The sequence below is a fragment of the Pangasianodon hypophthalmus genome, chromosome 5 (assembly GCF_027358585.1).
Source record: "Pangasianodon hypophthalmus isolate fPanHyp1 chromosome 5, fPanHyp1.pri, whole genome shotgun sequence".
NCBI classification, from domain to species: Eukaryota; Metazoa; Chordata; class Actinopteri; order Siluriformes; family Pangasiidae; genus Pangasianodon; species Pangasianodon hypophthalmus.
The window spans coordinates 9,646,738-9,663,909 of NC_069714.1; the positions used below are offsets into that span (position 1 = coordinate 9,646,738).

Genomic DNA, 17,172 nt, shown 5'->3' on the forward strand with positions numbered 1-17,172 from the left:
CGGGGGGAAATTAACCACGTGAACCCAATGGGTGGAACTGCAACCGGTTAAACCAGCGACAATTCACAACACCATGGAAGTGCTCCCGAGACAACCGCTACTACCCGCTTTCACCACAACACTACAAAAACAACAAAACGACATGTCTCAAAGGAACCAAGTCGCTGAACCTAACCGGGAAAAACTCCAAGTAAAACAAACAAATTTGCACAAGAGTCACTTACCCCTCTGCGACTTCGCACGGCGACCAACTGCACTAATCACTTTCAGGTGTCCCCCAACACATGACTAAATTGCAACGTGACGTCAAACTATTCAAACGGGATTTCCCTCAAAACGTCACGAGCAAACGAACTGTGTTCAAACGAACGAAAGAAATCCAAAACGAAACACGACGAAACGAACGAATTTTTCAAATATTTCAATCATTCTTACACTATCAAACAAGTTCTGAAGAGGACGAGCCCCCGTTTGTTACGCCCCCATGGCTCAAAAAGGACGTAACAAAAACGGGAACACACAAGAAAGTGCAAATAATGTACAAAATTTATTAACAGAATAGAACTATACAAAAAAGAAACAATGTAACATGAACTAGTCAGGAATCAGTGGTGTAAAGTTAAGTGTATGCATGAAAGTGTAATGGACCGTAGCAGTGTTGGATGTATGAAATAAACAAGATTAAACAAAACCCAAACGAATCAAGTCCAAAGTGCAGCTCGCCCCTCGCCAATTGCCATACTGCTTTTTAAAAGGTAAGGCAGGAAACCAGCAGCGGGTGTCCTCAATGATCCCATCCAGGAACAATCAGTTGGAAGGCGGAGCAGTTGCACAATTCAACCCAGGGAGGACGCACATAACGCATGGGTCATCACATTCACCAACCATGCATTTCCCAATGCCTCCCCTTGAACCAAGCACTGGTGAATAGAGGTTTGGTTCCAGCCTGAATCCACCAATGCCTGGTATGTAGCCCCTTGGACACTTACCGGTATGCGGTACGTCCCTACTCAATCGGGGGCAGCCTGTGGCACATCAGGGATCCAGCTCAGTGCCCCCGCCTCCATCAGGTGGTTTTAGTCCTGGAAGTGCCCAGGCTTCCTGGAGCGCCAGCTGACCGGCCCAACCTTGACTCCCGCACCCTCAGCCCCAGATTCACCCACCTGCGGGAAAGCGGACAACACAGAGGGAGAAGGAGGGGGAACATGGGAGGGGGAGCAGGCTTTGGGGGGTGGGGCCCCCGTTTCCGTGGGAGTGCGAGAGGGAGGGGAAACATGAGCGAGAAAGAGAGAAGTGGAGGAATCACCTGCCCCCAGATATGCTGCCAGGTAATCTTTGGCCAGCTGGACCGCCTAATCGAATGATGCCGGTCAGTGGCACTGGACCTACTCCCCTGTCCCTTCTGGAAGTCAGGCGACGAACTGCTCCAGCACCACGAGGTTGATCACATCATTGACACTGTGTCCCTCAGCCAACAACCACCTCCATCAGGTGTCTCGGAGCTTCTGGGCGAATGCAAAAGGGCGGCCAAGCTCGCGGAAGGTCAGTGTCCATAAGCGCTGATGGTGCTGTTCTGGGGTGCGGCCAACCCATTGCAAAATAGCCCATTTCCGGTCTGAGTATTCCAGCATGTTGGCGACCGGTAGCTGCTGGGCCCCAAGGCGGGCTTCGCCAGTCAGGAGCGGCAACAGCCAAGCTCCTCGGAGCACTCATACAGTGCCAAAAAGGCTTCTGGGTCTTCCTGAGGACCCTTCTTGGCAAGGGTGATGTGGGGTGTGGCCACGGCTGCCGCTGGGTCCACAGCTAGAATACCCGCCTGATCCCTGCGCAGTTGGAGGATGGCCTGATGCTGGGTCTGGTGGAGGTTGTCAAGGGACGTGATGACCTCGGCCAGCAGTGAGAACTCCATGACGGCGTTTTCCTCAATGATCCTGGGTTTCGGCACCAATGTAACAATTCCGGGGACAGAATGAGGAAGCTGGAGGCAGGCTTGAACACTCAAAAGTTGTTTTTGTTCTTTACTTATGTTTTCAGCGCTTTTTATTCTCACGCACATAAGCACACGCACACACACACACACACACGGCTCGGTGCTGGTTACTCTCTCTCTCTCTCTCTCTCTCTCTCTCTCTCTCTCTCTTGCGTCGCTCGTCTTTCTCCTCTTTATCCTCATCACTGAAAGGCAAACAGACTCATTACCAGAATTTACCACAGGTGGGCATTCCTCACCACTCAACTTCTCTGGCTCCGCCCTCCATTCACAAACCAGCGCTCAACCGTGCCTCCGCTTCCACAGTCGCTAAGTTGTCTGCTGTCTAGACTCTAGACTGTCTAGACCCTATCTAGACTCTACTGTCCTGTACTTAATGGTTGTATAATCTATTGTATAGTGTCGTGTGTAGTATATTGTATAATGTTGTGTATAGTCTATTGTCTGACTGTTTGCACTGTTGTTTGCTGCTGTTTCATGTTAATCAATGTAGCACTGTGTCCTGAAGAAACTACACTATATGGCCAAAAGTTTGTGGACACCTGACCATCACTCCCATATCTGGGTCTTCTCCAAACTGTTGCCACAAAGTAGGAAGTACACAATTACATAGAATGTCTCTGTATGTGGTAGCATTACAATTTTACCTTCACTGGAACTAAGAGGCCCAAACATGTTCCAGGATGACAATACCCCTGTGCACAAACCGAGGTCCATGAAGACATGATTTGCCAAAGTTGGTGTGGAGGAACTCAAGTGGCCTACACAAAACCCTTACCTGAACCCCACTGAACACCTTTGGGATTAATTGGAATGCTGACTGTGCACCAGGCCTTCTCACCTGACATCAGCGCCTGACCTCACTAATGCTCTTGTGGCTGAATGGGCAAATCCCCACAGCCATGCTCCAAAATCTAGTGGAAAGCCTTCCTAGGAGAGTGGAGGTTATTACAACAGCAAATGGGGACAAAATCTGAAATGGAATGTTCAAAAAGCAAATATGAATGTGATGGTCAGGTGTCTGCAAACTTTTGGTCATATAGTGTATATTTTGTCCCTCACACATCTGTGATGAGAAGGAATGACAATAAAGTTGACTTTGCTGTTATATGTCAGGGTAGTGCCAAAGGCACAGAACTACAATACCCATCAGCCACTGCACAGCACATGACCACATCACACAACACAAGATTTCAAGTGCATCTGAATCACATTGTGGCATAATAAGCACTGTCTCGAGTAGCGCCCTTTGTCAAGCTTTTGTCGTTGTTGTTGTTTTTCTGTGTGTGCTAGGCTATTGCTTCTATTTGGAATGATTCTTGCCTCTGTAGCTCATGTTTATGGTTCTTATGCTCACCCTTGTGTTTGTTTTTTATTTGTATTTTGTTTAATAAATCATCTGGACTTGCATCCACCTCCATTACCAATTCCTGACAGAAAGCGTATCCTACAAATGGATGAAGCAGATTTTTTTGAGTTCCAGTAGGGGAGCCAGGATAGGAACCACCTGTGGAAGCAAGGAGGAGAGAATGGATAAAAACCACAGTGGAATGACTCGAGGCCATGCTCCCCCGAGAGAATTTCTTTTAACTGGGACTGTATCCCATCCTCCCTGCCCCACTGAGGACATCACTTTGCCTTGTTGCTCAGCTGAGGATGTTCCTCTGACACCATTACAGCTCACAGCCTTGCCATGGCTGTCACTCTGTCTCCCTGCTCTGTTTCGGACATCACTACGTCACCTGGCTCTGCTTAGGACATCATTCTGCCTCCTTGCTCCACTGAGGACATCACTCCTTCCCCATGCTTCACAGTGTACGTTGCTCCCCCCTCTTGCTTTGCGGAGGATGTCGCTCCCCCATCTGCTAGGCTAAGGGTGTTGCTCATGAGCCATGTGTTATGGGGCTGGGTTGGGGGTTTTCTGTCAAGGTAGCGCCAAAGGCACAGAACTACCACACCCATTAGCCACTGCAGAGCACCTGACCACATCATGAGAGATCAAGCACACTTGAATCACATTGTGGGATAATGAACGCTTGACTATAAGTCCTGTCTTGTGTAGCACACTTTGTCAAGCATTTATCATTGTTGTTGTTGTTCTGTGCGTGCCAAGCTGTCACTTCTAGTTTGTATGATTCTTGTGTCTGTAGTTCATGTTTATTGTTCTTATGCTCACCCTTGTATTTTTTTGTTTGTACTTTGTTTAATAAATCATCATGCCATTAAAATAACTTTCACTCTTCTGGGAAGGCTTTCCACTAGACTTTGGAGCATGGCTGTGGGGATTTGCTCATTCACTCACAAGACCAATAGTGAGGTCAGACACTGATGTCGGTTAAGGAGGCCTGGGGTTCAGTCAGCATTCCAATTCATCCCAAAGGTGTTCAGTGGGGTTGTGGGCAGGACTCTGTGCAGGACACTCAAGTTCCTTCACTCCAACCTTGGCAAACCAATGCACAAGGGCACTGACATGATGGACCTCTTAGTTCCAGTGAAAGGAAATTGTAATGTTACAGCATACAAAGAAATCTTACACAAAGTGTGCTTCCATCTTTGTGGCAACAGTTTGGGGAAAAACCACATATGGGTGTGATTGTCAGGTGTCCACAAACTTTTGAATGTGTATTTCTCAGAAGCACTGCTTCCAGTGCTTTCTCCCTAATAGCCAGGTCCATGCAAATTCTTTCAAAGGGGACCTTGATTAATGGAGCTTTTGGGGTGGCCAGAGGATTCACCTGCTGACATTCGTGGTATGCTGCAGACCACCTACACACATCTGACATAAATGTCCATCTAATAAAAGAGGGCCATTGAGTAGTTGAGTGTTTTATCCTGGCCTAGATGCCCGGTCATTGGATTATGATGAGCTACATGAAAAAGCATTTTCCTACAACTCTTTGGCATCAGCCTTTGAGTGTTTTCTTTTTTTGTGTGAGTGTCCTTCATCACTAGGTATAATTTATCCTGAATAACTGAAAAGTAAGGGTAATTCAGTGCATTTTACTAGCTGCATTATTTGACCATTGATTACTTTCACCTGATCAAAGCTGTCTAAGGATCTCATCATGCATCTGCTCACCGGTGCCCAGTGATCCTCCTCCAGGGACACCAGTGACATTAGACCACTCCACTCAGTGGCATTAGACCACTCCACTGTTCTTGCCAGGAGTCGACCAATGAATTGCCCCAGCACCATCAGATCAAGGATTCCCATGGTGTCCTGTATCCACCAGCGGCAGGAGTTAAGCTGCTGTACAAAGATGAACGGGCGACCTACTGCCTCAAGTTTAAGCATTCTCAAAGAGCTCCACAAAGACCTCCAAATCTTTGTGAGGGTCAGTTGCTAGGTGGTTGGTGGTTTGTGTGTGTGTGTGTGTTTGTATGTGTGTGGAAAGAATGATTTGGGAGGCAGGCATATTTTGACGGAGCTTCAGTTTTTTCTTCTATTTTAAGCTAGCACTTTTCAGCACAAGTGCTTCTCATGGCTGCTAAGAAGTATCAAGTTCAATCCACATGCTTTAAGTCTATTTTTCACTCCTGTCACACCTTCTATGCACTAAACTCATAATCTACAAAAATGTCATGATTGTGCATCCTGTAGCATACAAGTGTTTGATTGAAAAGTACACTCATTTACTCATTTTACACAAACAATGGGAAACAAAATCACCACAAATACACCAGTTACTATTTTAGGTGTCACCTCACAGCTGGTTCGATCCTGAGCTCTGGTTACTGTCTGTGTGGAGTTTTACATGTTCTTCGTCCTCATAGGTTTGCTCCAGGTTTTCCCGTTTCCTTCTCCTTCCCAAAAAGTTAAATTACCCTTAGGTGTGAATGTATGTGCGCATGGTGCTCTGCAAACCTTAAATTGTTGCCAGAACAGATTAAAATGAAAGTGCACTATTGCTCTTTGTTCTAAGAGTAGCTTATACAGAAGCACAGCTGTGACTGGTATCAATATTGGAGAGTAACAAAAAACATGTACTTACTTGGTCTGAAAAACAAATGATACTGATAGAACCCTAATTTATATTATTACAAGAATCAGCCCACAGAAGTGATGGTGACCCTTGCATGTATTTTCTTAATAATAAATCATTTAAACAAATGTGCTGTTATTTAACAAAGAACAACATATACAGTGAATGCTGATAAGGTGAATATTTCTTTAATGAATAAATTAAGAATTGTCACTGTTGGCAAATTTCTGTGGTTTAAGAGGAATAACAGATGTTAGGACATGTTATTATAGGAAAATAATCAATTCATTTCAGTTCACGTTCATAGCAATAAATTAAAAGATATAGATGTAAAAGAACAGAAATGCTTCAAACTAAATTTGAATATAATCTGGAACTGTCTTCACCAATTTTTTCCACTCATGTCTAGTTTCATTTTGAGTCACTACTGCCACCTCAAACCCCAGTAAAGATCCCTGTGTATGAGTGGCAACTGGGCAAGTGTGTGAGATTTCAAAGCCCCTACAGGGGAGGCGCTATGATTGAAAGTTTGCTGAAATGTAACAGAAAAAAAAACATGTTGCATAGTTCTGTCAGTGTGGTGTACCACAGACATGTTCTTCAACATCTCTCTCCTTGTACTTTCTGTCCTCCCTTTGTGCGGTAATGTATTCTGTATTAGATATTTAAAACCTATATATGGAATTTAAAAACTAATTGTTGCTTTTTTATGGTTTAAAACTGTGATTGATACATTACAATGTTTTCAAAATTATGCCCTATAACATTATAATTATAGCGCTATAACAATATTGTTTGTTTTCTCAGGGGCAATGGAGAGTGGTATTATTGGAGGAAATGAAGCGAAACCACACTCCCGACCCTACATGGTGTCTTTTCAGATTAACAAAAAACACATGTGTGGTGGTATGCTTATCAGAAGTGATTATGTGCTGACTGCAGCCCACTGTGTAGAGTATGTTATTTGTGCTTTTGTACATGTATAAAAAATGGTAGCATATGTGTTGTCACATAATATAGTGAGTAAATACAGTAAAATCTGATGTGCATTATCTGTGACACTAGCAACATTGAATACTCTGGAAAGGACCAGCTGGAAGTGGTACTGGGAGCTCACAACATCAATCTAAAAAAGGAGCCCCAGCAGCAGAGAATCCAAGTGCAGAAACACATCAAGCATCCCTGTTACAAGCAGGAAGCACGTCCAAATGATATCATGCTACTGAAGGTACTTCTTTCTACTTTCACAACATTTGCTTCTTTTAGTATTAACCAACTCTCATCTCAAACACTACCTAATTAATCTGTTACAGCTGAAGTCCAAAGCCAAGCTCAACAAGTTTGTGAAGGTTATTGCTCTTCCTAAGAAGAATGAGAACCTTCCAGCCCTTCAGAAATGTTCAATAGCTGGCTGGGGCAAGACAGAACAGAACAGCGCTGAATCAAGTGTCCTACGAGAGGTCACACTCAAAGTACTGAATAACTCTAAATGCGAGAATCTTTGGCAGAACTATTTTGACACAGACAGCATGATCTGCACTGTCTCTGATGGGAATAAGGCTTTTTGTCAGGTACTGCAATGTAGCATTCACTAAAGACAATCAATCTCCAAATAACTTTGTACAAGTAAAAAAAAAAAAAAAAAAAAAAAAAAAAAACATGTACAGGATGTGCTGTTAAAGGAAAATAATCAATGACAGTGTGGTGTCATGTGGTGTCAAAGATTATTTTCCAATAACAGCACAACCCAAGGTGTTTTATTCCTCTTATACCACAGCAATTTGTCAATTCATTTTTTTTTTTATTAAACAGCAACTCATCTTGTATTTTATCCATTTAAAGTTTCATTTAATATTGTGGTATGTCAGTAAATCAACTTATTACTTACTTGATAACAGTTATAAACAGTCCCAAAAAATCTGTTTATTATTAATCTTATATTATGTGTCCTTGTGAATTAGCTGTTACTATTGAAACAATAAAGTATTGGCATATGTGCATTGAAATAAACCTGTCATTTGCCTTCAGTGCTGTTAGCACTACTGTCAGAGCTGTGCTGTTATAGAAAATTAACAACTTTAAATTTGAGTATAGCACTGTGGTATGAAATCCTTTAAGATCAATCTTGGCTTTTAAAAGCATCCTAGTGTCAAAGCACAAATAATTTGTGGAATCTTATTCTCTTGTTCTCTCTGCAGGGTGATTCAGGGAGTCCTCTTATCTGTGGCAATGAACCACAAGGAATAGCTGCATATACCTACCCTGGCAACTGCTTAAACCGCGAGTATCCAGAGGTATATATGAAGATTTCCTACTTTCTTCCATGGATTAAACAAGTTATAGGCTAGAGAGTGAACACAATGGAAGTAACCACAATCCAATAAAATATACATGGCATTTATGAAATATGTGTTTTCTCTTCTATTGTATACCTCTCACATAGGCATTTATGCTATAGAGTAAAAAAAGATAATCAAATATCCTAGTTGTCACAATAAATTATTTCGATACAGAAAGGTTTAAACTTAAATAAATTAATGTGAAACTAAAAGATGTCATTTCAAGTCTGATGCAAAGATGTAGTGGGGGTGGGTTTGATACACAGGAACAGGAGAAAAAGCCGCAAGCCTTTGCAATGTTTGTACACACTCAGACTCTGTCTCGGTCACACAGACACAAAATGTGTCAGGTACAAAAAAAAAAATTGGGGGAAAAAACGTAAGCATGAGCTATGAGTTGCAATTAGTTTTGAGGCTAAAAAGCTGGCACAGTGTTCATCATTCACAGACTGAGTTTATGATTCTGTTCTACACTGCATGTGTAATTGCAGGCTAGACTCAGGTCTCTGCAGAAATAGCTCTTCTCTATAACCTGAGATATCAGAATGACACCAGCACATCAGACCAACACATAAAAACAAATATAACCTTGTGCAATAAGCACAGAATTATCTACCCATCTTTAAGATGAATTAAAAAAAAAAAATCCAGAGCCTATCCCAGAAACACAGGGTGTTCTATTAGATGACTATATATATCATCTTGTCTAGCTTAAATCTAGAGTGCACTAGTTTTCTATACATTGTTCCTCTGGGTAAAGCCATACAGAGTCTTTTCCTATTAGAGATGGATTCTTTTTTTAAGAGTGTGTGTGGTCAGTCTTGTGTCTGATTGTTGAAACCTCATTAAAATGTGCTTCATGTGGTGAGACCACAGTGAAGTGCATGTGCATGCATTAACACACACAAAGGGAGGGAGAAACCTTTCAGGGGAAGGTCATGACTTAAAGCAATGATAGGTGATAAGCTTTTTCTGACCTGATGCACTTTGCATTATGAAAAATTTTACATCAGGTTTCCCATCACACAATGGGTATTGATGCAAATTTGTAGCACAATAACTCCGATGCCTCCTCACTCCCTCATCAGTCCTGTCAGTAATTGACATGAATTAGTAAACCTGGTCAAGTGAATACATAAGTGACATTTACTACAAGAACCCCCCAAAAAAACAATTTTGTTTGTGTGTGTGTGTGTGTGTGTGTGTGTGTGTGGAGGAAAGAGTGACTAGCTGTGGTAAAAGGTTCTAAATGTGTGTGTAAAGGTGAAATTCTGCTCCACACAAAAATGTGTGAGACATTTTTTTTTTATTCAGCTAATTCACGTAAATATTATATACACAAGTTTGCTAACACAGCAAAAATACAAATTTATAAAACTGTATAAATTACAAAAGACCAGTAATAAAAACTTTCATGAAAGCTAAATCATTGATTACCACTATGTGACAGATGCAGAGAAGGGATTTTCTTTGAGCATGTGTATTATTATGTGGCTCTTAAAAAGTGAATAAAGTAATAGTACCTGGGTACGTATGAATTAATTGAGCTTGAAGGAAAATGAGAAAATACAGGATCTTTGTCTTCATCTGGATGTTTTATACATTTGTCACATTTTATACATGCAAATGATTAGCTGGGAAGAAAATCACTGATGAATGTGTAAAATATTTAACTGAGTTTTATTCTATAATTTTACTCTTACAATCTCATACTAAAAGAAACATGAGATGTCTTTTAGTGGTCAGTCTAGTGGTGTTACTTTTTTTTTTTAGCAAGAATCTTTTATAGGTTAAACAAAACACAGTTTTGTGGTGATCAAGTCGATGAATCTGTTGAGATTAAAATACTGCATGTGTAAATGACAAGAAGTCACAGTTAAAAGAAATGAAGACACTGTTATAAGAAGCTGTCATGCGTCAGAGTCAGAGATGGATGTAAATGTAGTTTAAAGTTTAAAGGAAACTGGCAAACAGATCCAAAACATGAAGCAAAGGACGTAATCGGGGACCGGCAAACAGTCACATGATCAGCAAACAACAACACAAGGGTAAATCCAAAATTCCAAAAATCAGGTAGCAAGGCAAGATCAAAACCAAAATGTCAAAAGCACAGAATCAAAGGCTTGGTAAGATCAGGTGAGCATACACTGTGCATTACTTCGCCCAGAACAAAGAAACACAAGGGCTTAAATACAAAGTCTATTACACTAGGGAGACAACCAATGACAAGACATGGGTGGAGATAAGACGTGAACACATGGCAATGTAAACAAACACTTGACAACATGGAAATGGGCACTGTGGCGCTGAGAGATACGATGCTGTGGTGCTGAGAGTGCCATCGGCCTCCGGCATGAGCATGGCTTGGGAGGCCTCCCCATCGGCCTCTGGCATGATCATGGCTTGGGAGGCCGCCCCATCTGCCTCCTTGCATGAACTTGGCTGGAGCCTTTATTTCCTCTTCATTTCCAGCCCACCCCTCCGTGCAGCAGCTCATGTTCGGCCAACTGGGTTCAGCCAATATCCAGGCTCTTACCCACCCCCCCCCAAAAAAAAATTCCTAGGGGAGGCTCATACCTGGGCAGCAAGAGCACCCTTCTCAGGAGACTAACAAAGTCAGCTGTGTTCTTTAGGCTTGGGTGTCCTTGGGTGACCAGGCCTTATTTTTTTATCCCATTGGCGTGCTTGGCCAGTGAGCTAGGACATGAACCTCAGCCATTCATTCTTCTCAGGCTTGGGGTCCACCAGGCTTTCAAAATAAAATTGGCAGTGTAGTAGTAATCCTTCAGGAGAGGATTCAGTACCTTCATAGGGGGCAGGGATGGCCATGAACATACTTTGGGAAAATTGCATCAAGTCAGACAAACACTAGCATCCAGTTTTCCTGCTGTATCCATGAGTTAGGCGAAGTAATCTGTCATGAGTCAGAGTCGGAGACGGATGCAAATGCAGTTTAAACTTTATTAAAGGAAACTGACAAACAGATCCAAAACATGAAGCAAAAGATGTAATCAGAGACAGGCAAATAGGCAGGTGATCAGCAAACAACAACACAAGGGTAAATCCAAAAACCCGAAAACCAGGTAGCAAGGTGAGATCAAAGCCAGAATATCACAACACAGACTCAGAGGCTTGGTAAGTTCAAGTAAGTGTACACTGAGTATTACTTCACACAGAACAAAGAAATACGAGGGCTTAAACACAAAGATTAATCAAGCAGAAGAACTGAAAACAGGTGAAAGTAATTATGACACACTAGGGAGACAACCAATGACAAGACATGGGCAGAGACAAGACGTGAACCAAAACAAAATGCACATGGCAATGTAAACAAACGTAAAAGACTTGATTATAGAAACCATGTGGAAGATTTTATATTCTTAGCATCTCAGATGTTTTTGCTCATGACTTTTTAAATCCAGGATAGGAATGCAAAAATGTTGTGGTAGACCTCAGGGTTTTCAGGGTTGTTGCATTTCTTTGAACATATGTAGATGGCTAGACCCTGTCTCTTACTATTATACACCAATCAGCCATAACATTATGACCACCTGCCTAATATTGTGTTGGTCCCCCCTTTGCTGCCAAAACAGCCCTGACCCGTCGAGGCATGGACTCCACTAGATCTCTGAAGGTGTGCTGTGGTATCTGACACAAAGACATTAACAGCAGATCCTTTAAGTCCTGTAAGTTGCGAGGTGGGGCCTCCATGGATTGGACTTGATGGCCAGTACACCCCACAGATGTTCGATTGGATTGAGATCTGGGGAATTTGGAGGCCAAGTCAACACCTTGAACTCTTTGTCATGTTCCTCGAACCATTCCTGAACAATTTTACAGTGTGGCAGGGCGCATTATCCTGTCGAAAGAGGTCACTTCCATTAGGGAATACCGTTGCCATGAAGGGGTGTACCTGGTCTGCAACAATGTTTAGGTAGGTGGTATGTGTCAAAATAGCATCCACATGAATGCCAGGACCCAAAGTTTCCCAGCAGAACATTGCCCAGAGCATCACACTGCCTCCTCCAGCTTGCGTTCTTCCCATCTCTTCCCCAGGTAAACAATGCACACACACCCGGCCTTTCACATGATAAGAAAATGTGATTTATCAGACCAGGCCACCTTCTTCCATTGCTCCCTGGTCCAGTTCTGATGCTCACCTGTCCATTGCAGGCACTTTTGGCAGTGGACAGAGGTCAGCATGGGCACTTTGACAGGTCTGTGGCTACGCAGCCCCATACGCAGCAAGCTGCGATCCACGCGCATCAGTGAGCCTTGGGCGCCCATGATCCTGTTGCTAGTTCACCGGTTGTCCTTCCTTGGAGCACTTTTGGTAGGTACTAACCACGGCATACCGGGAACACCCCACAAGGCCTGCCGTTTTAAAGACGCTCTGACCCAGTCATCTAGCCATCACAATTTGGCCGTTGGCAAAGTCTCTCTAATCCTTACACTTGCCCATTTTTCCTGTTTCCTACACATCAACTTCAAGAACCGACTGGTCACTTGCTGCCTAATACGTATATCTCAACCCTTGACAGGTGCTATTGTAATGAGATAATCAATATTATTCACTTCACCTGTCAGTGGTCATAATGTTATGGCTGATCGGTGTACATAAGAGAACCACCAGTTATAGTTACAACCAACATCTCAGTACACTGTTTGTGCAAAAATGTGTATATTACAATAATAAAAGGCATGGTAGATACATACAGTAAACTGTATGTATGTATGTATGCTTTATACTTTTATTTTATTACAATATTTTTTGAAACAAAAAAGGCCTTTTCCTACATACTGCAACTTTAATGCAAAATACTGGTTTCAAAATTATTGGCACACACAAAGCTAATATTTATTAAAGCCTCCATTGAAGAGAATAAAATCAATCTCAAACAGTCTTCTTCTGTTATGTCTAACAAAGTTGGAGACACCTATAGTGGGATCTTGGGATCTTTCCTCCATAAATAACATTTCAAACTCCTTAATATTTTATGTTTGTGAATGTCAACCCCTCTTCAATTCAGACCACATGTTTTCAAAAGGTTTCAAGTCCAGAGACTATGATGGTCATTACAAAATATGGATTTTGTTCCTGCAACCATTTCTTTAATAAATGGAATGTATATATGGTGTCATTATCTTCTTAAAAATAGATCTGTCTATTGCAGAGTTTTTGCAGAAATAAAAATAAAATTGGAGAGCTGTCAATAGCTACACAGTGTGGTTAATTTATTTTAATTATTATAAATATATATGCAAGCACCAAATAAAGAAGTTCTTAGCGTCAGGTTATGTATTACGTTAGTTACGAAGGGTTTTGGGAAACGCTTGTTAATTAAAGAACATTATTACAAACAAGATAACACAAGATTATTACAAACCTGCAAACAGAAACCCACCCAGTTTGACCCAATATTTGGAAGGCTAAAGCTCAATTTCAATATTATCTGTAACTGTTTTCCTAACAAATGATATCTTCTCCACTTCTTTGCATTTCTAGTCATTTCTGCAACCAGAAACCCCCTAAAGATTCCTGTGTGTGAGTGGCAACTGTGCATGCACTGAGCACCATGGGAGGAGAAAAGTGTGGGAGATTTCAAAGCCCTGAAGGGGGGGGGGCTATGATTGAAAGTTTGTTGTAATGTAACCAAAAAGAAAAAACGTGTTGCACAGTTCTGTCAGTGTGGTGTACTACAGACATGTTCTTCAGCATCTCTCTCCTTGTACTTTCTGTCTTCCCTTTGTGTGGTAACGTATTCTGTATTAGATATTTAAACCCTATATATGCAATTTAAAAACTAATTGTTGCTTTTTCATTGTTTAAAACTGTCATTGATTTGTATTATTTGTTTTCTCAGGGGCAATGGAAAGTGGGATTATTGGAGGAAATGAAGCGAAACCACACTCCCGACCCTACATGGTGTCTTTTCAGATTAACAAAAAACACATGTGTGGTGGTATCCTTATCAAAAACGATTATGTGCTGACTGCAGCCCACTGTGTTGAGTATGTTCTTTGTGCTTTTGTACATTTATAAAGACTAAGCTAGAATTTTCAGTATGTAGTCACATAATATAATAAGTTAATACAGTAAAATCTGACCTTCATCATCTGTGACAACAGCAACATTGAATACTCAGGAAAGGACCAGCTGGAAGTGGTACTAGGAGCTCACAACATCAGTCTAAAAAAGGAGCCCCAGCAGCAGAGAATCCAAGTGCAGAAATACATCAAGCATCCCTGTTACAAGCAGAAAGAACGTCCAAATGATATCATGATACTGAAGGTACTTCTTTCTACTTTCAAAATTTTTTTTTTTTTTTGGTCATTTCATGCATCCAGCTCTCACCTCAAACACTACCTAACTAATCTGTTACAGCTGAAGTCCAAAGCCAAGCTCAACAAGTTTGTGAAGGTTATTGCTCTTCCTAAGAAGAATGAGAACCTTCCAGCCCTTCAGAAATGTTCAATAGCTGGCTGGGGCAAGACAGAACAGAACAGCGCCGAATCAAGTGTCCTACGAGAGGTCACACTCAAAGTACAGTTTAACTTTGAGTGCAAGAATCTTTGGCAGAACTATTTTGACACACACAGCATGATCTGCACTGTCTCTGATGGGAATAAGGCTTTTTGTCAGGTATTGCAATGTAGCATTCAATAAAAATAATTAATCTCCAAACAAAAAGTTGAACAAATAAAAATGTGTGGGATGTGCTGTTAAAGGAAAAAATAACTTTAAATTTGAGTATAGCACTGTGGTATGAAATCCTTTAAGATCAATCTTGGCTTTTAATAGCATCCCAGTGTCAAAGCACAAATAATTTGTGAAATTTTATTCTTTTGTTCTCTCTGCAGGGTGATTCAGGGAGTCCTCTTATCTGTGGCAATGAACCACAAGGAATAGCTGCATATACCTACCCTGGCAACTGCTTAAACCACAAGTATCCAGAGGTATATATGAAGATCTCCTACTTTCTTCCATGGATTGAACAAGTTATAGGCTAGAGAGTGAACACAATGGAAGTAACCACAATCCAATAAAATATACATTGCATATATGAAATATGTGTTTTCTCTTCTATTGAATACCTCTCACATAGGCATTTATGTTAAAAAGTAAAAAAAAAAAAAAATTAAAAATCAAATATGCTTTCGTTGGTAGAAGAAACCTAGCTGTCACGTTAAATTATTGTTATAGAGAAAGTTTTAAACTACAACAAAATAATACAAAACTAAACTATGCAGTCTCACCCACACTATAGTGTGCCACAAGTCAGACGCAAAAACTAAACGATTTCATTTCAAGTCTGATGCAAAGATGTAGTGGTGGTGGGTTTGATACACAGGAACAAGAGAAAAAAACCACAAGCCTTTGTAATGTTTGTATACACCTAAACTCTGTCTCGGTCACACAGACAGAAAATGTGTCAGGTCAAAAAATTGGGAGAAAACATAAACATAAGCTATTTGCTATTCCTATAGTTGCAATTAGATTTTAAGCTAAAAAGTTCAGAGTAAAACACTGCACGCTGAACCCAGATCATCAGCTGTCCATACCTTCCATGGACTAATTAGATTAGATCAGAGAAGGCATTAGGTGTGTATACATGTACATATATATTTTTTTCTTTTAGGTGTGAAGAAAGGGTTTAAGCGTTGGTAATGATTATATATAGAACTGTGACAATTTGGAGAACTATCTGAATGCTTAAATGGTTATTTGCTGTTCTGCAAATGATTCTTTATTTGCACTATTCAAACATGTGCCTCCACAGAGTCAGTTAGGCTTTTATATTCTCTCTTACATCTACACTGTAGACTCTACAGGAGAAAAGGGGCCAAGGTTCTTTATGACACAAAAGTATTGCGGATCATTCAAAGCTAAGACTTACTTCATGTGAATACACCCCACACAGCTTCTTGATAGCCTGTCGGAAGCCATTTCATTATTTGGAAATATATAAAGCTAAAGAGATGGTAATCTGAATTTCAAATCTAACTGGGATGCTGTGAACTGTGAGGCGGCAATGCTACCTGCTGCAACACCTTAATGCCCGAGAGCAATATTTTAAGTCTTCATCTTCATGTAACATTGTGAACATCTTCATCTTCGTGTAACATTGTGAACAATAAGCAAAATTAAGAATCCATGGATCTTTATAGTGCCCTAAAAATTCCATATGGAACCTGCTGAACAAGGTTCTTGCAAGAACCTTTTAGAAATGGCTCCAAAAATGTTCAGATATTGATACAAGACAACCATCCATCTTCTGTACCACTTATCCTACACAGGGTTGTGGGGTAGCCTGGAGCCTATTCCAGGGGACTTGATGCACAAGGCAGGGGACATCCTGGATGGGGTGCCAACCCATTGCAGGGCACATTTACACACACAACAGAAAATTTGGAAATGCCAGTCAGCCTACAACACATCTTTGGACTGGGGGAGGAAAGCTAAATACCTGGAGGAAACCCCTGAAACACGGGGAGAATAGGCAGGGTTCGAGCCCCCAGCTCCAGAGGCGCAAGGCAACAGTGCTAACCACTAAGCCACCCCATACAAGACAAAAAAACTTTATATGGTATTATATACAACAGTTTTAAATGAGTATAGCTCATCTTGTTCACTTTAAATCAAAAAGCCGTAAGCTTTCTATGCTTTGTCTTTTCATGGAGTCTTTCCTATCACAGAGGGATCTGAGTTCAAACCCTTTAGCTAAGAAGCATCCAAAACACCTTTGAGGAAGCCTTTTTTAAGAGCGTGTGGTCCGTCTGATTGTTGGTATCTCATTAAAAGGTTCTTTGTGTTGAGTACACAGTCCCTCAGTGTAGTGCAAGTACATGCATTAACACA

The 17,172-nt window shown here is 41.3% G+C and overlaps 2 protein-coding genes across 2 annotated transcripts; both read left to right on the forward strand.

The window, feature by feature from the left end:
• Window positions 1-6,514: 6,514 nt before the first annotated feature.
• LOC113526084 (granzyme B) lies at window positions 6,515-8,379 on the forward strand. Its single transcript, XM_026912874.2, has 5 exons — window positions 6,515-6,615; window positions 6,781-6,928; window positions 7,039-7,201; window positions 7,287-7,544; window positions 8,172-8,379. The coding sequence occupies exons 1-5, from the start codon at window positions 6,567-6,569 to the stop codon at window positions 8,319-8,321; spliced, it is 768 nt and encodes a 255-aa protein (XP_026768675.1). The 5' UTR covers window positions 6,515-6,566; the 3' UTR covers window positions 8,322-8,379.
• A 5,609-nt stretch (window positions 8,380-13,988) lies between these two features.
• Window positions 13,989-15,365, forward strand: LOC113526166 (granzyme B-like). Its single transcript, XM_026912991.3, has 5 exons — window positions 13,989-14,066; window positions 14,177-14,324; window positions 14,442-14,604; window positions 14,698-14,955; window positions 15,174-15,365. The coding sequence occupies exons 1-5, from the start codon at window positions 14,018-14,020 to the stop codon at window positions 15,321-15,323; spliced, it is 768 nt and encodes a 255-aa protein (XP_026768792.1). The 5' UTR covers window positions 13,989-14,017; the 3' UTR covers window positions 15,324-15,365.
• The last annotated feature ends 1,807 nt before the right edge of the window (window positions 15,366-17,172 follow it).

Coding starts and splice junctions, on each gene's coding strand:
- LOC113526084 (XM_026912874.2), top strand. CDS start 6,567: ATGTTCTTCAACATCTCTCTCCTTGTACTTTCTGTCCTCCCTTTGTGC. Junction 6,616..6,780: donor TTCTGTCCTCCCTTTGTGCG/GTAATGTATTCT, acceptor TTGTTTTCTCAG/GGGCAATGGAGAGTGGTATT. Junction 7,545..8,171: donor GGAATAAGGCTTTTTGTCAG/GTACTGCAATGT, acceptor TTCTCTCTGCAG/GGTGATTCAGGGAGTCCTCT.
- LOC113526166 (XM_026912991.3), top strand. CDS start 14,018: ATGTTCTTCAGCATCTCTCTCCTTGTACTTTCTGTCTTCCCTTTGTGT. Junction 14,325..14,441: donor ACTGCAGCCCACTGTGTTGA/GTATGTTCTTTG, acceptor CTGTGACAACAG/CAACATTGAATACTCAGGAA. Junction 14,605..14,697: donor ATGATATCATGATACTGAAG/GTACTTCTTTCT, acceptor AATCTGTTACAG/CTGAAGTCCAAAGCCAAGCT.